General features: G+C 44.4%; 1 protein-coding gene across 3 annotated transcripts in view; it reads right to left on the bottom strand.

The window, feature by feature from the left end:
- The window catches only part of ADCY1 (adenylate cyclase 1), a 333354-nt gene that overhangs the window by 239804 nt on the left and 65583 nt on the right, over positions 1 to 27967 (bottom strand). For all 3 annotated transcript variants that reach the window (XR_014474925.1, XM_083188127.1, XM_083188128.1), the window contains exon 2: positions 23575 to 23724. Coding sequence is in view for 2 of the 3 variants with exons in the window: in XM_083188127.1 (XP_083044253.1) it covers positions 23575 to 23724 (150 nt within the window). In the remaining variant the exon portion in view is untranslated. The remainder of the gene's footprint in view (positions 1 to 23574; positions 23725 to 27967) is intronic.

Here is a 27967-nt window from a genome sequence, read left to right as displayed (position 1 = left end):
TCCAAAACCGAGTGAAGCCTATTCCAGGAAATCACAAAGTATCAAAAGATCTGAAGGCCTCTTATGCACTTGCTAATTGCTCATGAATCAACTCTCATGAAAACCCTTCATAAATATAATGTACATAGGATGGCAGAAGAGAGGAAGCCATTACTGTACAAGAGGTACACATTAGAGGTATACATTATTACTAAACCAGAATGACATTATGTATAAAGATTCATCTGAAATTTTACTTTTAGGCTTGTGGCCGGGATGTATCAATATTCGTTAGTGTAAAATTAGCTTGCCTATTTTTTTTTTCATGCCCGTTTCACAGCCGTTTTCTGGAAGTTTCCACGTCATGTACTATTATTTTTTCAATTTCAATGGGCTGCGTTAACTGAGCTCTCCTGCGTTATTTTTTCGTGATTTTTTTATCATTATGCGCATGCGCAATGGGGCCGGGCAAGTGTTCCTGCTTTTAATTTAATGTTCTCTTCAGAGAGAACTTTGCAGATGTGACCCGCGCTGTGCAGAGAGGAGATCCCGGGGTGTCCGACCATTACACCATCCCGTGTACCGGGCGCTGCTCCCTCATCCCCGGTGATTCTCCTCCAGCACCCTCCTCCTGCCATGGAGCTGCTGGACCCCACTGTCTCCTGCTGAGTCTGATGCCGGAACCCCTGGAAATGGAGCTGGGCATTGCTGGGGTGAGAGATGAGTGCTGGGTCTGCCAGCTGCTGTATTGGGTGGCAGGGATCACGGGCAAAACCGGCTGTAACGCCATTCAAACTTGGCGAAAAAAAACAGGGCTGATCAGAGCGCAACGAATGTTAATACATTCCACAGCGCTTCAACTTACATTGGACCCAATGCAAGTGTCAGCCGCGTCGGAAGCTCTGCGATAGTTTAGACAGGCGGAGTTTTTTTTTTTAGAACGCGAAGCTTTATTAGTACATAAGAGAAGGCACTGCGGATGCGGAAACGGGATGTCAGCGCTGCGGTAAGTGTTGATACATCCCGCCCACTATGTGAAAATATATGCGACAAGAAAACCAAACACTGCAATCCAAAATGCCAAACATGAAACGGTGGTGGAATGAACATGTTGGGGCTGTTTTGATGCCACAGTACATTAAAAGTAGTTTTCCATCATTAATGAAACTCTGAAATATGTATTGTACCAGTAAAATCTGCAGTAGGATGTCAAGGAAAGCTTAAGCTGAGACAAGTTACCCGTAGGGCTTGAAGTAAAACCATAAACACAGAAGTTACAATATTGTGGTTGAATTTTTTTTTTTAAATGTTGTGGTTTATAATGGCCAAATCAAATTCTGAAGCAGAAGAAATTGTGTGGTTTATAATGGCCACAACAAATTCTGGACATGAATCCAAACTTTGGTCTAACAGAATTGAAGCTAGGTGTTCATTCAAGAAAGCCCAACATACAGTAAATGATTTACATCAAGGGTGGCCAAACCAGTTCTCGAGATCTACCAACTGTCCACATTTTCTAGATCACCTAGCTTGTGCACAGCTAAAGTCATTACTAACTGTTACATTTACAAACGTGCTGCACTACTTCCTACTTCAGATCCACAGGCTGCCTGAAAAACATGAACTGTTGGTAGATCTTTAGGACAGGTTTGGCCACCCCTGATATACAGTACAGTACAGTATAGCCGATTTCTAAAGAAAGATGGGTACTTGTGAGTTATCCGGACGCCCGATTTCTAAATCGGGTCGGATCGGGCACATCGCATCGCATCGCATGCGACCATCGGATGCGATGCGATGCGATGCGATGACCCGATTTTTCCATAGGAATCAATGTTAAAATGGACTGAGTCCATTTTAACATGGAATTCAATGGGAAAAAGGGGTCCTTTTCATACCCCTACTATCCAAGTGGGCATGGAGTTGGATATAAACCTGTGGCGAGCGTAGCGAGCCACCGAGCCCGAAGCAGTGGCAAACGCAGGATTTTCAGAAGGGGGTTTCCAGAGGGGCGGAGCAAAGCACGGAGATGGACACTTAGGTGACCCAGTATATGCCGGGTCAATTAAAGTAGTATTATAGATAGACCAAATGTATATAAATAATAATAATAATAATAAATATATATACATACACACATATATATATATATATATACATACAGGGGTGTCAACAGCAGTGTAGACCCCTGGGCATAGCAATGTATTGGGGCCCCTACCGATCCTCCAGCGTTAGGGGTGGGGGAAGCTTTGATGTCCCCCGGGTGGTAGGGTTATTATATCAACCGCTCAGCATGTATGGCCTGGATCAGTAATCTCCACTAATTACCCCTTTACTGCACAGATGGTGGGAGATGAGGTGGGAGAAGGGGGCACTGGGCTGAATGAAGGGGCCCTGATACATAACTTCCAGGGTGGTAGAGGATGTTTAATATGCAGAGGAGGGGTGTATAGTGGAGTGGGCTTATTATCCATAATTTTCTGGTGGTAGGACAGCTTGCTTGACTGCAGATATCTCCAGTTCCCAGAAATAGATTTCTTAGATTTTAATGGAATTAAACACTAGAGGATCCCACCTACCAAATGGTATTGGGGACTAGGGGATCAGAGTGCAGGAGGCAGAGCAATCTGCCAACGAGAATATAAAACTACATACCAGGTGTGTGGAGCTGGAGCAGTAACCAGCTGCTGGAAGGCTGATATATCTGGTTCTGGGAACAGTAGAGACAAGCTGCTAGTGTCCTTCAAAGGGGGAGAGTCCCAGCTTTTGGAATATACCCTCAGAAAAACTCTAAGTGAGACAGAACCTGAAATATCTGACTGGGAAGAGCAATTAACAGGCTTGGATGGGGATCACTGCTTTGAAGTCAGATATCTCCGGTTCCCAAGGGCCGATTTGAAAAATTCTTGTACCCATGGAAAGAGGGGACCCTCAGCTTTCAGCCTAGGGCCCTTAGACTCCTGGGGGGGTTTCTGGGTACTCAGAAACCCCCCCTGCGTGCGCTACTGCGAAGCGTGGCGAGCGTAGCGAGCCCCGCGAGGGGACACGGAATACCGTCCCCTCGCGGGGCTCGCTTCGCTCGCCACGCTTCGGGCTCGGTGGCTCGCTACGCTCGCCACAGGTTTATATCCAACTCCATGCCCACTTAGATAGTAGGGGTATGAAAAGGACCCCTTTTTCCATAGGAATCATTTTAACATTGATTCCTATGGAAAAATCGGGTCATCGCATCCGATGGTCGCATGCGATGCGATGCGATGCGATATCGCATCGCATCGCATCTGATTGTATGCCTTAACTTAAGGCATACAATCAAAAAATCGGGCGTCCAGATAACTCACAAGTACCGAAAGATGGCCAATAGTTAATCTAAGCCAGTATAAAGAAATGACTTACTAAAGAGTATGGTCCCTGTTACATATTTACTACTTCGATAAAGATGTGAACAAATATAAGGTCACATTTTTGCAGCGTTTCACAGATCTTAAACAGCTTTTTACTTATACAGCATACATATCCCAAACTATTTCTGATCATTGAGAAACATGCTTTTCTTGCAAATTCAACTACTTGTCATTTTCATACAGCCTCGGTTGTCACATATAATTATTTTCCAACATCTTTACTTCTTTTTCAATATTTTCCTTGGGAGAGTCTTAACATTTCCTACCATACATTTGCTGTTTTTTCTGCCACTTTTAATTTGCGCAGGTTCCCACGGGTTTTGTTCTGACCCCTGCAGCAGGTGGAAAGATGAACGACCCATCGTGCACTATTTAGCCACATCGTCATGTAGGTGAGATGGGTTGTTCCGTGTGTGGGCATGATCAGTGGTGTTCTCTTTTTCAAGGGAAATTGGATAAACATTGGATTGGGCACAATATCTATCCATGTGTGGACACCTTAAGGCTATGTACATATTACAACGATGGGATACGATAAAAGATTGTATACAATTTTCTTTGCTCTCAACTATACAATTTAGTTCAGTTCAGTATGATACTGTATACTGTGTACACACAAGAAAGGTGTTGTAAAATGCATACTCCCGTGCATCTTATGAGACATCGCATGATTGTCCTGCATGCAGGCTTGATGGTAAGATACTGGGTGATGCTCTGCACATATTATGTTCTTATGTCACATTGTACATAAAAGATCAAATGTCCCGGAGAGCTAGGGAAATTGTGTACAGTAGCTTATCGTATCCCATTGTTGTAATGTGTACATAGCCTAAACAATGCGACATAAGATGATAATATGTGCATAGCATCTCCCAATATCTTACCATGAATCCTGCATGCAGGACTATCCTACGTTGTCTGGTAAGGTGCACAGGCGTGCGCATCTTCCAACATCTCGTGTGTACATATTATACAATATTGTACTGAACTGAACTAAATCGTAAAAATCCTGTTTACTGCTGCATAATGTTGATGGGCCCTAAGAGGGTTGTGTAATATGGTCATAGTTTTCAGAATCAGCAGATTTCGGCCATCTCAGCTGCAGATTGTAAAGTGGAAAATCCAGCATGGTCCTGCTTTTGGCTAATATCAGGGACTGACTCAAAACTGGTAATTGAACATATTCTTTGATAAGCCAGTAAGCAACAGCGGACAGAAACGCTCAGGAAATGGACACACCCTAACATTGGAGGCATTTTTTACCACTGATCTTATGGGCAAACACAGCAGTCAAACACAACTATATATATTGTATATACACCAATAAAAAACACAATCCGGACAAACACAGGATCATGCTAAAGTTCCTAATTTCTTTAAAAAACAAATACTGATTGATATCATCCATGTTTGGTCTCAACCACACCTACTGTAGGTAAAATCCGAATCATTGTAAATTGACCTCTTACACAGGACAGGTTGTATCCTCCCAAAGCAGAAGAACAGAGACAGTCTGCCTATGAAGGGATAAACAGATGCGATATACAGTACTAACTGTAGACCCCAGAACTTCACTCGGTGGGCATTAAGCAATTGTAGCTGTTTGCTCTTATACAAAGGATGTCAGGCAATTACACAGCTAGCATAATCATGTTACAAATGTGAGGAGGAAATAATAAACCATAGACTTATCCAGTGATCATTCCAGGTAATTACCTTATGACTAAGGGGAGAACTATTTCTCCTCAGCCATCAGCATTAGTCACACCGATCGTATAACATTCAGGCTAGGACACATACTGTACAGTATATCTGGATATTAAAATAAACTAATCTGCAGTGTTGGAAAAAAGCAACATTGTTTATCTTCCTGAAGGAAATAGATTTGGCTGAATGCAATAATTACTCGCAATATCAATCTGCAAAAAACATCCTAAAGCTGCTTACAAATTAGACAACAGCGCAAACGATGCAATGTCACAGATGATTTTGGCAATTAGCCGCTCGCTAAGCAGTGAAAGAAAGCTGCAATGCACCGGGGCCCCTGAGGACTAAGGGCCCAATGCTGCTGCTATCATTCTCTTCCTGTCATTCCCTATCACACTCTGCTTCCCCCTGCCTCTCCCTGCTACCCTCTGCCATGTTGCATATTGTGAACTTGAGTTGGGATGGACGAGGAGGGCCCAAATTATATTTTTGTACCTCGGCCCACAACCCACAAGCTCCGCCACTGCACTTTTACAAATGATATCATTAGTGGCCACATTCCAGTAGTATGCAGTCATTGATGATATCTTCAGATTGAGCTGCATGTGCTGTACAGATGATAAAGGACACTGCTAAGGACTTACAGTCCTTAGCAGGAGTTACACCCCCCCCCCTCCGATTACATTAAAGGACTTGGGGGGTTATTTTAGTCCGATTGATCCTCCGTGCTTTCGCAATGGAGGACCCATGTTGTGCGATGTTGTGCATCTGCACACCCCATCAAAATGCGAAGGGGGGGGGGGGTGGGCGGAGAAGGGGGGGGGGGGTGCCGGGATGCACCATTACCATATGGGAACGGCCGTCATTTCATGGGAATTCCCATGTGAATGCTGGGTGTTCTCATTGTAGCCGAGACCCGAGTGCGCAAAGGTGGGCCGGATGTCAGCTGCCCGCCCATTTCTATCCCAGCGTGACTTGAAAGTTGGGTGGTCTAGCATTCACCGGAAGGGGTTTGGTAGACTCGCAAGGCTGTGAACTCGCACCCTTGTGAGTCAACCAGAATAAGGGCCTTAATGTATAAGTAATCATGGTTGCTTTCTAAATACTCCTCCTCGAGGGAGGAGGGAAGGGGTCATTCGGGGGATCCGCACACAGATTAATAATACCCTTGTTTTGGTTAATGTATAGGGTTTTATAACACAATCCATATACAATTACTAGCTTGTGTGGGACCCAATTTGCATGAATAAATAGATGCAAGAAACAAACAACCCAATCAGAAACTGAAGTCCGACTATTAACCATAACAGGGGAATACAACCCATTTGGAAGTATCGGTCAGTGACTCAGTGCTGCGTAAAATAAGGTGGTAGCAACCCACAACAACGGGTAACCGATCCCAAATACCTCCCACTCAAAGCTACTAGAGGGCAGTGGAATATTAAAAACTGATCACTGAACCCAAATTGTATCCAACCCTACAATTGGAATTAACATCAATTTAAAGACTGATAAGGACAGTATACCAACAAAAGATAATAAAGGCCATAGTGCCACGATAAAATACCAAGTGACACCACCACCGTATAATGGTAAACAAAAGAGATAAAGTGAACCAATAAAACTGGTACATTTGATATTAACTTTATCTAATGACATACTGTCCTACACCCCAACCCTAGTGTCCAAGAAGTAAAAGCACATGAACTGCCAACTCCAATACGACTATACAGCAACAACAGAACACAGTAACATGTCTAGCAAACACTTTTAAACTATAACAACACACTTTCTTACTTCCAAAGTGCACTAGCACTTCACTTTATATGTATGTGTGACCTGTATGTCTAATTTTAACTCCTTACTAATTTCACAAAAAGCGGAGTGGATCCAGACCTGTAGTTCCATATAAGAGAATACAGATATCTGGCTCCTCTCTAAATATTTTATAATAAACCAATAAATAAAGGTTAAGTTTTAAATGTTGAAATAAAACATTCTTTTTGGTGTGCATCCACCGCGCAATTCTCTTCTTTTTCTCCTTCAAACCTAAATACTATGTTTCAAATAAAGTATCTGTGTGGGATATAAGGTGTTCCCAAATAAAAAGGAGACTTTTGCTGTAGAGACGTTATATCTAATCGCAGTGGGTTAATGTGTTTGCCGATAGATGGCGTGGTGTTTGCCAATAGATAGCATGGTGTTTGCCGATAGATGGCGTGGTGTTTCCAAGTTGCGCATGTGAAGTGAGCAGCTTTGCCTCAGTTTCTTCATTCCTGGAAATTTTTTTTTAAAAAGTCTCCTTTTCATTTGGGCATACCGTATACCACGTTAAAAATAACATGGTATATATATGTAGTCTGGAATAGATTGCTCACTTAATAAATAATGTAGTATTGACTCAAAGTCATTCTAATGCTGCACATACTTTTTGTACTAGATCTCATCTCATCTTATCGCAAAACCGAGATGCGATGAGATGCGATATTGCATCCAATATTGGATACAATAATTGTAACGTGTATGGGCACCTTTAAGAGTTTTCCAGCTTGATAACTAAAGTCTTCTACCAACATGTGCTGTTTGGAGTACAAATAAAGCTGTTACTGGAAGTCTGGTCTGTGATGTCTGTTCACTGTTTATTGCGGCGTGTCAGAATTGATAGACTGGTATTGGCCTACACATGGTCACTGTCACTGTACATGAACAAAACAGATCCTGATTTGATCCTATCCATGATATCAAGTCTGCATTGATGGGAGTCTGGGAATGTGGATAGAGAGTTGGTTTTAAGCGTCACGCACTCCCTTCCATTCAGACTCAGGGGTCAGTGTAACTTCTCATGTTCATTGTGAATTTCTGTATCAACTGTGTGGATTGTTGTGCACAGTCCTTTGGCATATGTGTGCATTAACACACGGAATGAGCAGTCGTATGGCATACTGGAATGCATTCCTCTCTGTGAGATGCCCAGAGAGAAGAACCAGGTGGGAAGTGATGGAGGCAAAGCCTGGCTAATTGTGCCATTAGGCCCCGCCCCATGCAGAGAAAATTACTCTAGGTCAAATTTGCATAAATGTGGGTCCAAAATTTAGCAATTAACACATAATTGAGTCATTAGTTACAGCCACTCCACTGGACTCCAGGTTAGCTCTCCATTCTGGCCAATTCAGTAGCCACCATTCCAGTCATGCTAAAACTGGCAAAAAATCATGAGTCCCTCTTTAAAATCCTGGAGAATAGTCAAGTATGCCACATGGCTAATTGAATCCACTTTTCTTTCACAAAATTCAAGGTTAAGATCATTTCATGGGTTTTAATCAGTCCTGTTTATTTTCCCTATAGGTGTTTGGAACAAATCTGATTATGCTCTTATAACCTGAACAGGATTCAGCGAAGGAAGAGACTATGGAACGGTTATTAATATGTTACTCTCTGTGTTTTTTTTTTTTTTTTGCGAAAACAGAAATTTCTCAAATATTTAAATGTAAGTATTGTAAAAACATAATAAGCTGGTGTAAAATCCACAGAAAATGTTTCCCAACAACATGAGTGACCCTGCTGCAGTACATCAATATGATTTGAGATCCTTAATATGGATGTAGCATTAAACCACTGAAACCACTTATATTTCCTGCTAAATGTCTCCACGTGGCAGACAAATAGGCACATTTTATACAACCTTAAATGTGTCCATTTTGTCTTTTTTATTGTATTGTTACCACTTACCAGCCCATCACAACAACGGAGCAACATAACGGTTATGTCAACGCAAAACAATTGTATTCCCCATAGAGGTTCTGAGCATTATTAGCCTTTTTTATATTTATTATTATATTATATCTGCTCCCATGTACATATGGAGCAGGGTCATCAAGTCAGCTCCTGACACGCCAGCCACCACCACGCGGGCGAATGTGGCGTGCATGCGTTGGAGATGCTCACAAGCCCCATTCCCGGCAATAGACATGCGAGTGTCGTAGAGGCTCACATGTCCACGCATGCTGACGTGCAAGCCACCAGGTACGGGCATATACCTGTAGTGCGCCAGCAAAGCCAATGACAACGGCTCCATCTGTATGTCTTCCTTATTGTTCATGTTGCTTACAGAGTTTTAAAGGTACTTGTGTATTATCACGGCGCCCCCGATTTCCATCGCAAAGGCATTGTACAACCAAAAAATCAAATCGATTGCACCCGATTTTAAGCTTTATGCCCCCCAGAACCAATTTTTGATTGTACACCCACCCTGATGGGTAATGAGTATGTTAAATGCCCCCCCATTGTTAACGCCACCCCACTATCAATGCCAACCCGAAGCGTGGTGAGCGCAGCGAGCCCGCGAGGGGCGGCGGTACGCGTCCTCCGACCTTTTCGTACCCCCACTATCCACGTCGGCGTGGAGTTGATTTTATATAGTGTGGCGAGTGCAGCGAACCACCAAGCCCGAAGCGTGGTGAGCAGACGCGGAATACGAGCCCGAAGTGTGGCGAGGGGACGCGGAATACATGTTAAGTAATCCACGTCCCCTCACGGGGTCGCTGCGCTCGCCACGCTTCGGGCTCGTATTCCACGTCCCCTCGCGGGGCTCGCTGCGCTATCCTCGCGGGGCTCGCTGCGCTATCCTCGCTTCGGGCTTGATGGCTCGCTGCGTTCACCACACTATATAAAATTGACTCCATGCCGATGTGGGTAGTGGGGGTATGAAAAGGTCGGAGGACATGTACCGCCGCCCCTCGCGGGCTCGCTGCGCTCGCCACGCTTCGGGTTGGCGTTGATAGTGGGGTAGCGTTAACAATGGGGGGGCATTTAACATACTCATTACCCATCAGGGTGGGTGTACAATCAAAAATTGGGTCTGGGGGGGCATTTAACATGGAAATAAGCCCAAATCGGCCATGATCGCGTCGCATCGCATTGCATTCCATTATAATGGCATGTGATGGGACGCGATGTTAAAATTGTACACTCAGCCCAGGGAAAGTCTGAAATCGGCTCCCATCACATGCCATCGCATACCTTAATTAGTGCTATGCGATGCGATGGGCGCCAGGATAATTCACAAGTACCGTTTAAAAATGTACGAGTGAATGACATTATACCAGAGGTTGCCAAACATTTTTGAACTGCAGCACTAGAGTATTACAATGTATTCACATCACCTCTAATACGGAGAAATTTAGAAAAACATTTAAATTAAATTGTTTCTATGGGCCTTATTCTAGTTCACTCTTTCTGACAAAATCCTTCTTAGATGGACAAAACCATGTGCACTTCAGGGGGGCAGATGTAAAATGTGCAGAGAGAATTAGATTTGGGTGAGTAATTTTGTTTCTGTGCTGGGTAAATACTGACTGCTTTATTTTTACACTCCAATATAGATCTCACTTTGAAGAAAAACCCCACCCAAATCTAATTCTCTCTGCACCTGTTACATCTGCTCCACCTGCAGTGCACATGGTTTTGCCCATCTAAGAAGGATTTTGTCAGAAAGAATGAACCAAAATAAGGCCCATGGTTTTGTCCATCTAAGAAGGATTTTGTCAGAAAGAGTGAACTAGAATAAACCCCTATATGTCATCCTTTGGGTCAATTATATGGTGGATGACATGATTCACATCTGTTTGTCCATATATTCTATGACTGGCAGCCACCAGCACTGGTTTTGACTGTTACATTGCCCATAAGTAATTTATCTTGGTCCTGGACCACAAAACCCAGGGCACCCGTGAAATACCCTCAGACACCCCAGTGTTCCACTAAACACAGGTTGGAAACCACTGCATTATAACCCTCGTTCTGATTGACCCGCAAAGCTGTGAAATTCTCAGCTTTGCAGGTCATCTAAACGCCGCCCGCCACCCGCACGAAGGTCCGCCCCCGCACGCACTGAGAATCTCCCCGCACGCATGAGAATGGATGTTTTGCATAAACATCCATTCACAGATTGCATGCAGAGGAGCATCGAGTTATTTCTCTAGTGCTTGCAGATCTAAGCCACTCTATGGTGTCTTAGATCTACGGCACCCCTGTATGGGAAGAGGACGGGCAGCTGACATCCGGTGATGTCAGCTGCCCGCCCCTGACACCCATATCACCTGTGAATTTCCATGGGAATGCCCAGCAATTTCATGGAAACTCCCATGAAACACTGGGCATTCCCATGGGCACGACCCCTGCCTGGCACCCCATGCCTCCTGCCTGCACTGCTCTGTGTGAACGGGCTGGTGAATAATCAAGAGGCTGCACATGTGCAGAAATGCTTATGTAAGAAATCTCCAGTTTGTTTAAAGTGGCAATCATTCACACTACAATTTTAAACTGGTTTTACAGTGTAAATGATTGCCGCTTTAAACAAACTGGAGATTTTATTCCAAAATCTTTCACTTTTTGAATCTCTCATCCTATTAAATTTCACCCTCAATATCTTTATAGACACACATTCAATTATTATTCAGTTTTTATGACTTATTTATCAGTATACCACAGTACTACCAATAGGGCAATTACTTTAATTTGTCTGTTAATAACTATGATTATCACCTGTTCTGGAACAGCTTCAATAAATATCAACATTATTCAATAACAAGAATTAATATTCTGGTATCTACTGTATTATAAAAACCAACCATGGGGAAATATCTTCTATCCTACTGGGTATGTTCCCATAAGGATAAGGATGAAGTGCGTTGCAGACTTGCTGATGACTATTTTTGCTTTTAAGACATATGACATCTATCCCTGTGGGAGTTCTTACTTGGATAAGGATAAAAGAACTGTGACTTTTACATTACTATTCCAGTTACGCTAACAATGTTTTTTAATGTATGTGCATTACTCACATATTTGGAGGTTGTCAAATAACACTTACTAACTTTTTTTCTTTATAAAGATAGCTAAATATATGAGGGCTGTTAAAAATGTCACTGAATAAGGTTAGTAAATTATAATGTAGGCATTGAGTCAACCTACTTGCGTTGTTCTACTCCATCCTCTCTTCTAGCCTGAAATGAGTAAACAACATTCAAAAAAAAAAGTTGCCTAAGATTTTATTACCACTATACCTGGATGCAGAACGGACAGTGTAATTAGCATGGAAGAATGGTGTGCCCCCTAGGGTGCACGGACCGGCGCTATCAAGGGTGCCTCGCTAAGAGTAATTAGCATTAATGCCTGCAATAAGGTCCTGGGTTATATAGTTGCATACCTATGGGTACTCCAGTTTCCTCCCACTATCCAAAAATATACCGGCAGGTTAATTGGCTCCCAATAAATAATAACCCTCAAACAGTGGCGTAACAATAGTCCCGCAGCACCCGCGGTAGCAGGGAGGAGCTGTGTAAGTGTGGGCGCCGGGGGGGTTGCAGGGCTATTGTAACGCCGCTGCCACTGCCGCTGCATTTCATATGGACATAGCATCGCACGCATCGTACAGCTCTATACACGCTGCGCTATGCGATGCGATTTCGCTACGGAGAATAGCCCCGTATGCTAAATGAGTACCGGGCGCCCTGCTAGGAAACAAGTACCCATTTTTCTTGTAAAAAAGAGAGATAGATACATTTATATTGCATCATCTGCATCATTTTCCAGCACGTTAGAAAGTAAAGTAGCTCTTTCTTACTAACTGCTTTGGGGCTCATCTACATTTGGATATAAGTCGTTTTAAAATATTCTTTTCAGATGTAGCAGTACACACCCACGCTTCTAGGTGCCATGGTCCCAATCTCTTTTCACAATTTGACATGCCCCCTCAATGGGGCAGTGTGCAAAATTTTTATTACCAAATATCCCTGAAACTAGTTTTCAAAAGTAGGCAAGTATGTGCCAGTCATTGCTGAAAGTGAATCAATATAAACTTTGTTTGCTGAGTAGCAGACGGCTGTGTTCACCCACCGAGTCTCCTGCCCACCCGCCTGATCGCTGCCCCAGGTCTGCATTGCAGCTAAACAGGGCCAGTGCAAGGCACCGGAGCGCCCCAGGCGAGTCGGGGTGGTGGCGCCCCGGTGCCGGGGGCGGGGGGTACCTGTTGCGCCATCTGGGGAGCGGGCAGGTGGGTCCATGCTGGCGTCTGACAGGAGCCTGCAGTGGTGTCCTTGCCGCTCGGGTACCTGCGGCGCTGTGTATAAAGCTGACGGCGGTGGGGGTCCCTGCAGTGAATAAGAAATAAATAGCGCTATGCGACGGCGCGGGAAGCGCTTCTGTTTTGAAAACACTGGCGCACGCTGATTGGCTAAATCTCAGCCAATTAGTGTGTGGCCAGTGTTTTCAAACCCGGCAGCACTTCCCGCGCCACCGCATAGCCCGGCGGATAGCGCTAGTTATTTCTTATTCACTGCAGGGACCCCCCACCGGCGTCGCCAGCTTTATACACAGCGCCACAGGTACCTGCGCGGCAAGGACACCACTGCAGGCTCCTGTCAGAAGCCGGCATGGAACCCCCTGCCCGCTCACCTGATGGCGCAGCAGGTATCCCCTTTGCACGGCGGGCGAGGGGCGAACTGCCGCCCTCCAGTGGCCGGCACCCTAGGCAAATGCCTAGTCCTGCCTAGTGGTGGCTTCGGCCCTGCAGCTAAAGAGCCCTGCTGCTACCTGCTTTGCCACCATTAACTCACTCCTGGAATTCAGCATTTTTCAATCCCGAATCCCGGGATTGAAAAAATGACCCCGGATTGTCATTCCTATTAACTTGTGTATTTGCAGAAAAGATTCTAGATAAATTCCCATGTTTCAGTGTTGTCTATGGAAATTACATTCAAGTTTAGCCACATCTTTTATCCTTAGTAATTCTCTGTGATTGAAAAAAGGTCCAAATACTCCTCAATTGAGCAAACACAAAGCTTAGTAAATATAATCCATTGGTAAAGCAAAAAAGAGTAAGTAACTGTGCACCTTTGGCAAAACAATTTGTACTGAAGGTGAGGAAGATGTAAAGTGTGCAGAGAGATTTAGGGCCTTATTCTGTATCACTCACTCCCCGCACATTCGCACAGGGGAGCGATGTGTTGGTAATGTGCATGCGCATAAGCTGGGTGCAAGCAGGCATGGCAAACTGGTAGTTCGCCATCCTGCTCTCACCCACCAGTGTGGACGGAGGTTTGGGGTGGCAGCGAGGGGCACTTCCTTGGGAATGCCCAGCGTTTCTTGGGTGTTCCCATGAAAATGCTGGGCATTTCTATGGACATTATGCAGTGACGCGGCTGCCGGGGGCCGGCAGCTGACATCACTGGATGCCAGCTGCCCGCCATGTTCCCATACAGGGAACATGCAAAGCGAAGACACCCGAGAGTCTATTCGTTTTGCGTGTACATTCCAAATGATTTGATGGGTGGCGACCATCAAATTATTTGTCCCCTGCACCCAAGGCTGTGAATGGATGTTTATGCAAAACATTCATTGGCAGCCGTGTGGGGAGCTGACGGAGCGGCGGTGTGTGTGCGTCTGTGCGAGCAGGGTTAAATCCACATGCAGCGCTGTGTGTGGACTAGAATAAGATCCTTAGATTTGGGATGGCTTGTCAAACCTCAAATCTAAATTGCAGTGGATAGATAAAGCTGTACAATATATAAGTTTTATGCGAAAGCAGGCAGTACTTACCCTGTGTGCGAGAATATAAATATACAGCATCTGCGTTACAACATGGCTCGCCCTTTTTAGCTTTGTTCCTCCATTAGAATTAGGCATTTAGTTATGCTGCTTTCAGACCGCATAACTGGCTTTGACCCTGTATTTGGAAACGTTTCCAAAAACGGGTCTGCCAGATAAAACCCCTTTCACACCGCAGCACTTAAACGGTATATTACCGTTTAAGTGCCGATTTTTTGACACTGGCAGACCCGTTTTTGGAAACTTTCCAAATACAGGGTCAAAGCCAGTGCAGCCTTCAGCCCTCCCCTCCGTGCAGCTCCCCCCCCCCTCGCGCGTGTCGACCGAGAGCGTGTCGACGCCCCCCGCGCATGTCGACACCCCCACGCATGTCGACGCCCCCCCGCGTGTCGACCCCCCCCCGCGTGTCGGCGCCCCCCCCCCCCCCTGTCGACTTACCCCGTGCCGGTACCTCCGTTGTGGATCCCGGCACTGCAGCTCAGTATGCTCGGAAAGCACTTATGAAAAAAGTGTCTTCCAGAAAATGGCTGCCCCATAGGAAACCCAGTTTAAAAAAACTGTCTTTCGTATGGGGGCAGCCATTTTCTGAAAGACACTTTTTTCATAAGTGCTTTCCGAGCATACTGAGCTGCAGTGCCGGGAACCACAACGGAGATACCGGCACGGGGTAAGTCGACAGGGGGGGGGGGGGCGGGGGGCGTCGACACGCGCGCGGGGGGTGTCGACACGCGCGCGGGGGGGGGCTCCAGTGCTGTGAATACTTAATGAGCGCTCATTAAGTATTCCCTGTGCTGAATTTAGGACCCAGCTCATTGGCTGGGTCCTAAATACCGTTTCAGAACCGATTTTGAGCCTAAAATACCGGTTCTGAAACGGGTAGGACCCTGCATTTTAACCGGTTAGAAAAAACGTTTTTTTCTAACCGGTTAAGTGGTCCTGCACCTTTCAGACCGCACACATTACCGTTTTAAAACGGTAAAAAAACGGCAATATACCGTTTTTAAAGTGCGGTCTGAAAGGGGCATTATTTGCCTGTAGTTCAAATGTATTTGTAGCAAACTTGCGCAAGTAAATCTAAATCAGCTACATATTGTTACAAGCAATGGTCTATGAGAAAAGAGAGAATGAATCACTTGTGGATGTGTAATTGTTTGTTCCCTGACTACTGCGGAAAAAAAAAAATATATATATATTTTTTGAATCCAGCTCCAATTTCCTTGATATCAAGGAAATTCTCAAATTGTATTTACGGTACAGATTTTTGATGCCTTGACTTAATCTTTTTCAGAAAACTGGCAACGGTTATTGTGCTCGAAAACCTTGGTTAGCATCTTTGTATACACAGACGGAAGTGGTTACACGCTGACTATCAATGTGTTAGGTTGTGATCACACTTTTTTAGAAAGCAAGATAAAGAGCCATTACATGTTACTGGTAGTGTTTTCAGCTGCATGGATTCCCACATTTGTGCCATGGGTAATACAAATATACTATAAATGTGGAAAGAGATGGGGTCTTCATATTGCATTAAAAGAGTACATTTATTAAATAAGCCATAGCATAGACTTACAGATACAAGATGGATATAGCTCGTACCAAAGATAAAATCACTGTGGGCTGGTTACCACACAGCATAAACAGAAATACCAGGCAAATCATGTCCCCAGGGGCAAGCAGACGGGCCGGTTCACAGGTACCGTCAGACGCTGTATGAACACCTTTGGCGACTATCACAGTCACCCAGGCATTCATTGGAGTGAAGGAAGGGGGGTGTGCAGGGGGCGGCATCAAAGACCCAGTGTTTTATGGGCGTCCCCATGAAAATGCTGAGTGTTCCCCTGGGAATGCGGGCAGGCGGTTGCCTGCTGGTGGAAATCACAGGAAATCAGCACCTGCTCCCTCTTCGAACACAGACGGAAATAAAAGTCAGTTCAGACTGACTTATTAAGGGTAGAGAAATCATTCGATAGTCGGTGACCATCGAATGATTTCTGTCCCTTTCGGCAGCATGCGAGGGGATGTGTTTGCGTATATCCCCTTACATGGTTCCGGGGGGATTCGGCCAGGCTGTATTAAAACACTCACTAAGCAGCAAATGACCTGTGCTTAGCGAGCGGTGCTGAATCACCCCCTATTGTGCATGCCTTTGCATCACCTATACTTACATGCACTTGTTTTCTTAGCATGTGCAGCACAAATTCATCCACAATATGATTGTGCATTCAACTTTGCATCAAGTTCTATGTCCCACAGCATAATGGTCCCTAATAGTAATAAAACTCCCATGTCTTAAACTGTGGGGTTCCATCTACAACAATGGTATTGAAGGAAAGTATATAAACGCCAGCGTGACACTCTGATATACAGTGAGTGCAGATGCTATGGTTACAAAACAGAATTATTGGATAGTTCCCTGAAATTGCTCCCAGAAAGAAATAACAGCATTGACTGCTCATCACCACGTAGAATACAGTATGTGCCATAGTGGCTCCCTGATGCTGGTTCTTTTACCAAGGAAATATAAATCTCCACCACTTCTGATCAATGTCATATGTTGCTCACACAGAAAAAAGGGAGTAGATATTTTAACAATCCCCCATGGCTGGACTCAAGTGGATTATAAATCTGCTTCTCAGCAGAGGGAAATAGCCCATTTCTTTCCGTAGTCGGGCTACAACAGGACAGCACTGCAAATGCCGCTGAGCAGCAGGAGTCTGAGTTAGCCAATACACAGCCAAACTTTTTTAAATCTATATAGAAATGAGGAAATGTTTTCTATAGTGAAATACACAGAAGCAATTTATACAGTATAGCAGTTTGCGAAGCAAAGATAATATTAGCACCATTGTCCAACAGTACTGATTCGGTGGTGGGTGCAAGACAGGCAGCCTGAGTAAGGTTCTGCAGGACTGTAAGGTTTTCTGGGAGTGGCCAAGCCAGGAATGCACCGCAAAGTGGTTACCATGGCTTCGGAAGCCGCCACATGACAGGATGCCTATAGTTGTGTACAGACGGTGCAATATATTGCTCAGTGTCCTGTTTTCATCAGCGGACTCTGCAGAGGGAGCCACAGAGGAAAAGAGCTGGTCTCAGGAGCATGCTCCTGCGACCATTAGGAGACTGAACACGGGAGCGTGCACTCGACAATTTATCGCCGCAGCACAAACAAATCACTGGCAATATGGTCACTCAGCGACCATATTGTCAGCGATATTGCACCGTGTGTACACAGCTTAAGTAAGGTCAAATTTAAGTTTTGCTTAATGCAGACAGAAGCAGTGGAGTAAGTTTGCTCCAGTTGCCCAGAGGTAAGATACACTGGCAGATTTAGGGGGGGGGGCTGTCATTTCTGACACAATTTTTTTTTACTTTAAATGCCGCCGGCTGCCGCAAAGAATTAACAGCCGGGCAGATCATCCTGGTGCCCGGCTGTATACAGTGTGCGCGTCAGGCTCAGCTGTGCAGCAGCCCCTAGGTCCCGGGCGGTTCCCGAGGCCCTGGCTATTTTAAAGCGTATCTTGCGCTGGCACAGCCGCTTGTCCAGACCGCGAGCCAATCAGAGCTCGCTCGCGGTCCGCCAGCCAATCAGGAGCCACCGCTCCTGATTGGCTGCTGGACCACGAGAAAGCTCTGATTGGCTCACGGTCCCGACAGGCGGCCACGGCAGCGCAAACTAAGCTTTAAAATAGTTGGGAGCTGCCCGGGACCTAGGGGCTGCTGCAGAACTGAGCCTGACGCACACTGTATACAGCCGGGCAGCAGGGCGCTCTGCCAGCTGTTAATTCTTTCAGGCGGCGGGCGGCATTTAAATTGAAAAAATGTCCTAAGGGGCTGGCTGCTGCAATGAGCTCTGTGACGCACACTGTAAAAAGCCAGGCAGCTGGACGCTCTGCCCGGCTGTGAATTCTTTCAGGCGGCGGCGGGCGGCAACTAGTTCCTGTAGAACCCCACATGGCAACAAGCTTGGAACCCCACATGGCAACAAGCATGGAACCCCACATGGCAACAAGCATGGAATCCTACATGACAACAAGCATGGAACCCCTAGCAACAAGCATGTAGGTAAGAAGCACTTATGTAGCATAATTTGTAATAGGCATTACGGTGTTTGGCATAATACGTAATGGACATTAGGGTCTGTGGCTTAACTTGTAATGGGCATTTTTGGGGTGTCTTTAAGGAATTTTGTCATAATAGGTACAGTATTATGTGAATTTTGCAGCAATCCATGTGGCATTATGTGAATTTTGGCTCAATTAGTTTGGCATAATGTGTAAGGGGCAAGTATAATGGGGGGTCTACTATTTTGTTGCATACTGTGTAGATGTGGTATATGGTGTGGTACACAACACTCAAGACCACACCCACTTTTTCACCTTCGGCGTGCGCACAACTGCATCCTTAAGTATTGACGCCAAGGTGGGCCTGTGTACTTTCAATGCCAGGGCCTAATTTTTTAATCCCATTCTCTCTCTGTCCTCCTTCCCTTCCTCCTCAGCGTGCACACTGGCACCACTAACAACCCCCCCCCCCCCCGATCTTGGTGCCCCCCCTGTAATTTTCTCCTGGATCCGCCCCTGGTAAGATATATATTGTGAACGCCCCCCCTCCCCACAACCTAATATATGTCTGTTCTGAAATATATATGTGTTCAATATATGACTATATCGCTCTCTATATATCTCTGTATCTATATATAGAGAGATAGAAAGAGAGAGAGAACACACATATTTCTCAGAACTTTTAATTAACTGATTTAAACTTGCAGGGGAGGAGAGTTGCCCCCTTGGGAGCAGGAGCTCTGTGGCAGATGACTCCATTGCCTCCCAGAGTTCTGCCTCTGGACAGGAGATGGTATTGCTAAGGATGCATATGCTATGCTGCTGCGAGTCCAATTTTTCAGTCGATCCATCTTGGGAAAATTGGCAAAAATATTCAGATTACATAATATATTTTACATCTTTTTAAACCTCTCTAAACTGAATTTATTTGATAAGGTCGACAGTAATTAGGTTGACTCTCAATTACTGTCGACCTGCCACCGCTACCCTTTGAAGTCTCAAGAACCACGTGAGTGATTTGTAGTGAAATGACAAGAACAAATGTGGAAAGAGGATTTATTCTACAATGTTATAGTGGAGTGGTTCTCCAAATCGGTTCCCCAAACAGTTTATGGTTTCCACATCTCCGTACAGAATCACAACTGAAATAATTGAAATGTTTCAGTAAGTAACGATTATACCTGTGCACCTCCTCAGTCAACTGGGAAACGCGTTTTAAGGTGATAGGTTGCCCCTCTAATTGTACATTAAAACTAAATTACTAAAATAATAATAATAATAACTAGGTTATGTGTTCGGTGTAAACCAGGCAAAGGTTTGCTGGGTGGAACATTTTACCCCTTTACATCCCAGTATTAGCCAAATTTTGAAAAATCCCTGCTTTATGGGGTGGCTGCAAATTACTGTCACAGTTTTTTAGCCCTCCCACGACGAGTTCCAGGTCAGCCAGCAGCACTTAACTGTAACTCTGAAACAAAGCATCCAATTACAACACCAATATACAGTAGGTCTGCAAATCTACCAAGAATCTTAGTTTGGTATTTGACGCAGACCATGGCATCATAGAAATAAATCCCTCAAAATTGTGACATTTGGTTGGTTGGGCAGATTGCCCAAATTAGCCTTTAGGAAATTCCTCACCTATTGCCCACTGATGTGCCAAGCACATGACAGAAGTCAGCAAAACAAAAACAAAATGATAAAAAAAAGTTCATATACTATGAAACTCCTTCATCTTTGGAAGGGATTTAAATTGTAAAATTTCTAAAACTTAGAGAGATATGGATACATTATTTAATTAAATAGACTGGACATCATAGGAAATACAATTATATAAGGGTTGTCATTTGATATCTATGTAATAAGAAAGTATTTGATGTACTTTAAATAAAATGTAATGTAGAGAATGTACAGTTGTAGGATACATCAGTAACATAAAATACAATGGGAATACATATGGGAGAACAATGGTCGGGATGCCGACGCCGGGATGCCGAAGGTCAGACTTAGAATACTTATTAGAGTACAAACAAGGTATAATTACCAATATATGAAAAAATATTTTTGAAATGTGAATATGGGCGCTGGATAAAGTGACATAAATAAAAAATAAAATAAAAATAAAAAATAGAAAATGGAGTACAGAGGCTGGTACTTCCCTGTAATTCACAATTCTCCAGATAGATATTTTCAAGGACGTATGATCTTATTTGATAATATGAAATGACAAAAAAGACAACAAGGCAATGCCCCTCGTGTAATCCCGTTTGAGATATTTTGTTGAAATTTAGAAAGTGGAATCAGTAATATAATCAAAGCTGATAATTTTGTCGGGGTATCACCCCTTTTCAATACACTTACACCAATTTGCAAGTATATTTATCAAAAGCAAGATCTTTTATATCCAGGTCACACTGTATATTCAAACGATATATGACGGGGAGTATCCCCTAAACCATATACTCACGTATTGATGGTTTTCACTGCGCATATAACAGGTTTCTTTCGATATCACGAACCCCCGTATCCAGGAAAAGATTGATGAAAAAGAATTTCTGGATCCTCTTATGTAAAAGCAGGTATCCTTTATTGGTGGGGTACAACAATAAAATAAATAAGTTGGGGCTACTAAACTGAGAGTGGCCGGTCAGGGCTGGACAGGTATCTGGTGATGGTATAGGTGAACAAGGTAACCGGGGCCCCTTCTCCTTGTCCACGTTCTGTCCAGTGGCCTTTCCGCTCCTCCAGTAGTGTAGTCCCCAAAAAGATAAAACAGGTACAAGGGAAGTCCAACTGGTGGACTTCCCTTGTACCTGTTTTATCTTTTTGGGGACTACACTACTGGAGGAGCGGAAAGGCCACTGGACAGAACGTGGACAAGGAGAAGGGGCCCCGGTTACCTTGTTCACCTATACCATCACCAGATACCTGTCCAGCCCTGACCGGCCACTCTCAGTTTAGTAGCCCCAACTTATTTATTTTATTGTTGTACCCCACCAATAAAGGATACCTGCTTTTACATAAGAGGATCCAGAAATTCTTTTTCATCAATCTTTTCCTGGATACGGGGGTTCGTGATATCGAAAGAAACCTGTTATATGCGCAGTGAAAACCATCAATACGTGAGTATATGGTTTAGGGGATACTCCCCGTCATATATCGTTTGAATATACAGTGTGACCTGGCTATAAAAGATCTTGCTTTTGATAAATATACTTGCAAATTGGTGTAAGTGTATTGAAAAGGGGTGATACCCCGACAAAATTATCAGCTTTGATTATATTACTGATTCCACTTTCTAAATTTCAACAAAATATCTCAAACGGGATTACACGAGGGGCATTGCCTTGTTGTCTTTTTTGTCATTTCATATTATCAAATAAGATCATACGTCCTTGAAAATATCTATCTGGAGAATTGTGAATTACAGGGAAGTACCAGCCTCTGTACTCCATTTTCTATTTTTTATTTTTATTTTATTTTTTATTTATGTCACTTTATCCAGCGCCCATATTCACATTTCAAAAATATTTTTTCATATATTTGTAAACTTTCGGGGAAATCAGGTGATCCCCTTCTTTTTTGAAAAGAATACAGGCAGCTTAAAGCGCAGTACTGACCGCCCCACACAAACCCTCAAAGGTATAATTACCCTCTATCTCTTTACTCCTAATCCTCCCCACTTGATACCTAGCCCAGCCCCCCTGCAGCCTAAACCTAACCCTTCCTCTTAGTCTCTAACTCTAACCCTTTCCCCTCAAAGCTTAAACCTAACCTTCCATGGGATTTCAGCATCAGCATCTCCAGTGATGTCGGATATTATGGATTTGACTGTGGCCATCCCCATTTCCGACATGCTGACTGCATCCCCTATAGTGAGTTCCAAAACCAGAAAGGTTGGATGTCTGGTGCAGATAGAGATTTTTGGTAATCTTTGGAAAATATCAGTTGGGGGGGTAATGGGATGTGCATTCAAAACAAAAGACTATTAAGTCCTCATGCCCAACCCTTCAAAGAGTAAGGGGGATTATAAAGCTAAGTAGAGTTATCATCGAGTTGTTGTTTTTGTTTGCTTCTTTATCTTTAGTCCATTGTGCTCTGTATAATAACAACAAGTCCATATGTACTGCCAGGCTTCATTATTATGGATTTACCCTGGTCAACTTTTTTGATACCTCTAAAGATTCTAAATTCTGAATCTTGTTAAAAAGAGAGTATTTCTAGAAAAATGGAGTACTGTATATTTGATTTTATAATGGAAATGACAAATGTTAGATGGACAATTGATTTGACCAAATTCAAATATCTGGATACATATTTCAATGATACAATACCTCAGGCATATCTAATGTCCTGACACTGATTTCACATTTTCAGGAGACATTCATAATTTTCACCAAAGAACACCAAATAGTAGTTTAAAACATACAGTATATGGTAACACTAGCCAAGCCTACTTGAAGCAAAAGCTGGTCTGCTACCTTGTGATTGCCTCTGTGTTTCTGTGTGTGTGATTGTCTCTGTGTTTCTGTATGTGTGAGAATTAAAGAGATGTAGTATCACTTGCTGCTAGCAGATGGCAGTGTTTTGGTTACACTTGGACACTAGACACACTGTATTAAGATACTAATAAAAACACAGTTCAAATTGATATAATGTAAACAATATGAAAAGAGAATAGAAAGACAGACAGGCGTATATTAATTATTCGATAGATAGATAGATAGATAGATAGATAGATAGATAGATCAGGAAACTAAAGAGTGAAAACATCAACATTAGTGTACAATATCATGCGACAGATACTCTTAATTGACCTGTTTTTCATTTTCATCCTCCAGCCTGAGCCTGTCCTCTATGCAGTTTCTGGCCTGAAGGAAAGCCTTTCTTTGGGCCCTTTCTGTCAAAATCCGCACGAAGACCCCAGATAAATTTACACTGACAAAAAGAATAGCATTGGCCACAAGCTGCAGAAAAAAAAGAAAACAAGAAGTTATTATTAGCCTTATGAATTCTAAAAAGGGCTGTTTTGTGAACACATACTCACAGAGATGTAAACAGTATTTAGTAACGTCATGAATTCTTTAAAAAAATTAGATTGTATAACTGATCACTGGTATGAGATTCCTCCTAGGGACAGATTTATTAAAGCCATGTGAAGTGAAAAAGTGGCTGGGACTTTATCACTCAATCAGCCCCCTAACTGTCAGGTTACAGGCTTGGTTTGAAAAATAGCTTACTTGCGAACATGGACTAGAGAGAAGTGTAAAGGTCCATACACACTGTGTGATTTTGGCCAGTGTGCATGAGGATTGATGATAGGGAAAATCGCTGGGCTTAAAAATCGCTCATACACACTGAGCTGTTTTTGCCCGTCTGAGGGATTGCCCCAAGGTGGACGACTTTCCATAGCAGGACGCAATGGAATGCCATCCACCCTCTTGCTCATCTGCTGGTAATACCAGCAGATGAGTGGCAGGTCCAGCGATAATAGGGCAGTGCGCATCACCACTCATCACTGCCCCATACACACTGAGCGATTTTTGCCGTCTGAGGGATTGCCCCAAGGTGGACAACTTTCCATAGCAGGACGCAATGGAATGCCATCCACCCTCTTGCTCATCTGCTGGTAATACCAGCAGATGAGTGGCAGGTCCAGCGATAATAGGGCAGTGCGCATCACCGCTCATCACTGCCCCATACACACTGGGCAGCTTTTGAGCTAAAAGCAACTCAAATGACGAAACTGACTTCCTTTAATCTTAAAGTCGCCCAGTGTGTAAGGACCTTAACACACTGGGAAATTTTGAGCTGAAAGTAGCTAACTTTTGGTGTTTTGAGCTACCTTCAGCTCAAAATCCCCATATGTATGGCCAGGTGGTGAGCATTGATGCACATCCGCATCATTGCCAGAGGCCAATGTTCATCGGCTTGTTTTACCAGCAGACTGAACCACTTTCCATAGTCTCCTACTGTGGAAAGTAGTTCACTGTCAGTGAAAATCGCTCAGTGTGTATGGACCTTAAGTCACATTATATATAACCAACAGTAATGTACTTCAGCAAGTTCTAATCTCAGACAGTATCTTTTAGTAGGAGGGAAAGGCGTAACTAGAAATTTTGCTCCCCCAAGCCAAATAAAATTTCTGGCGCTCCCCTCTCTCCCCCTCACCACTCCATCCCCCCCTGTCCCCCCTTCTCCTGTCTATCCCCTGTCCTCCCTGCACCCCTGTATGGTACGCAAATATATAGAGAAAACATTATAAAAACACTTTATGTAAATTGCTGCCATTATTTACCTAACTTGATTGGGCAGACAGCAGGACGGGGCTGGTGGCAGGTAGTCCCTGCCTGTCTCGAGAGCGAGCACTGTGAAGAGGGGGGGGGCTGCTCCCCAGTGGACGCTGTCACAGCCGCTGGCGCAGTGAAGTTGCGGGCTGTGCCGGGAGTATCTGGCACAGGCACGAAGGCTGCAACTTCACTGAGCCAGCAGTTATGACAGCGTCCACCAGGAGCAGCCAGCGTCCACACACAGTATAAGGACAGCGGGGCGGGCTGTGTGGAAGCCGGGGGATTGCCAGGCAGGAAGAAAGGGAGGGGAGCTCTCTGGCTAGCTGTGTGAGGATACTCATTGACCCGCCCGCGGTCCGCCCCATGGGCAGGTAATGGGGCGCATCAATGAGCGTCCTCACACAGACAGCCAGAGATGAAGAAAACGGAAGTTTAAATATTGGGTGCTGCAGCTGAAAGAACTGCTGGCTACGGCTCCGTGACCCTGCGCCCTGGGGGCGCCGGCTCCCCCCGCCATCGCCCGAGCTGCGGAGCCGTAGCTACGCCACTGGTTGGTGGTGCCCCCCAGGTTTTCGAAAATTTAATTACAAAAAGTGGGTGTCCTTGAACAGTGATTCAAAGTAACAAAAATTGATAACTCTTTGCAGGGGCACACTTGACATAAAATTGTATTAAAAATTAACGTTTATTGTGTCTGTTGAACATAAAACTTGTATTGGAAGGAGACAATACTCAGACTTTATCCACCAGCCAAGGTTTTCTGCATTATAGAACTCAGAGAAAATTCATAGTAACAGGAGCGATTTCACAGGGATATGCTCCAAACATAAGTGTACCTGGGAATAGTGTGTGAGAGCATGCAATTTTTTTTTTTTTTACAGTGGATGAAACTATTTTGTGTGTGCAAATATTTTTATCCTATCAAAGAACATCAAAGGGACTTTGGAAGTGTGGGCAGGTCCATGTGATGTCATGACGTCATGCAGTAGTCGAGCAATGCAAGATATATTTATTGGGCCACTTGGGACCTGCTGGTCCCTAGGCAGGTGCCTAGATTGCCTTGTGGAAAATCCGCCTCTGATGTCTGAGTTTAAAATAGTGTAGATTTATATATAGTGGTCTGATTGAGAAGGCAGCAGAATCAGCAAGTGGAAGGTGCACATTGCACAACCAGCAATATGTGGGTCTTAGAAAGGGGTGGTGTCCACTAATGGAGGATCGGGGCTTAAATTTTGGGCTGCGGCAGTAGCGCTTTTATATGAAAAAAAAAAGGTCTGTCAGGTATCCAGAACCCCCCTACATGCGCTAGTGCAGCATGTGTGAGCTACTGTACATGCCGCGCTGGATTTCCCACTAGTCCCGTGGTGCACGGGCCTATGGGCAGCATGAAACACAGAAGCGATCTTTCCGCTCTCGTTCTCTCTGCCCTCCCTCTCCCGAACTCTGTGCTCCCTCTCTCTCTGTGCTCCCTCTCTCTCTCTGTGCTCCCTCTCTCTCTTTGCTCCTTCTCTCTGCCATCTAACTTTCACTACGATCCCTGTCTCTCTTTCCTTCCATTTCTTTCCCTCCCTTTCTGTCTGTCTCTCTCTCACATTCTCTCTCTTTCAGTGCCTCCCCCCCCCCCCTTTCTCTCTCTCTTCCTTTCTCTCTCCCTTCCTCCCTTTTTCTCACTACCACCGTTTATCTATGTACAGATGTAGCGGGATTCATCTTTGCAGGGGATGGCGATGGCGTCGCCATCGCCATCCCCTGCCCCGCCGCCATCTGTATGCCGGAAGGGGAAGCGCGCGCGTCCCCTTCCGACGGTGCTGCCCTCGGTCGCCCGGTGCCCACACCGAGCGACCGCACCCCCACGCAGCCTCCTCGGGTCCCCCCCCTGCCCCTCGAGCGGGAGGCGGACAGTAATGCGTCCGTCTCGTCGCCCAGATACTAAGATGCGCGTCCGTGGGGGACGCACGTGCGTCTCAGTCAGATAGCGGCACCGTGTTGCTGGCGATCCGCCAGCAGCATGCTGCTGGCGGATCGCCAGCAAGGATAAGACCGGATTCATCTGTACATCACATAGGGCCTTATTTTGGTTCACTCTTTCTGACAAAATCCTTCTTAGATGGACAAAACCATGTGCACTGCAGGGGAGCATATGCAAAATGTGCAGAGAGTTAGATTTGGGTGGGGTTTTACTTCAAAGTGAGATCTATATTGAAGTGTAAAAATAAAGCAGCCAGTATTTTCCCTGCACAGAAACAAAATTACTCACCCAAATCTAATTCTCTCTGCACATGTTACATCTGCCCCCCTGCAGTGCACATGGTTTTGTCCATCTAAGAAGTATTTTGTCAGAAAGAGTGAACCAAAATAAGGCCCATAGTTTCATATTTATAATGAGGCACTATCATATGTGATAACCTACCAAAGGTTCATCTACTGAAGAGGTTCCCAAACGCGGTACTCAAGGCACCCCAAATATCCAGGTTACACGTGTATCCATGCTTGGTCACAGGTGATTTAATTACAGTAGTACCTCAGTCAATTTGATTTAACTATTTGAGCTGAGCTATGGATATACATTAAACCTGGACCATTGGGGTGTTTAGAGGACTTTTTATGGGAAACAATTATCTACTTTATGTACATGTTGTGGTTAGGCAAATCTACTATCCCTTCAAAATGAGACACTAATGAGTTATACAAGTTCTGTGGCTGGTTGACTTCAAGCCTGTATGTCGCATGGACTTATTCAGCCACAAACATGTGTTTTAAGATGAACCTAAAAAGGAGATCACATTGCCACCGTATATACAGTATGTACTGCTTCATTTTCAGACAATAATGTATGCTGAACTTTATTAGTAATAAGCTGCTTTACACATGTATTCTCTCCCACGACCCTCCCACAGGGGACAACCACTGGGCAAAGAAA

This window comes from Crinia signifera, chromosome 5 (assembly GCF_055691185.1).
Source record: "Crinia signifera chromosome 5, ASM5569118v1, whole genome shotgun sequence".
NCBI lineage: Eukaryota > Metazoa > Chordata > Amphibia > Anura > Myobatrachidae > Crinia > Crinia signifera.
The sequence above is the reverse complement of the archived record's forward strand: the minus strand, read 5'-3'. Positions and strand labels throughout refer to the sequence as shown.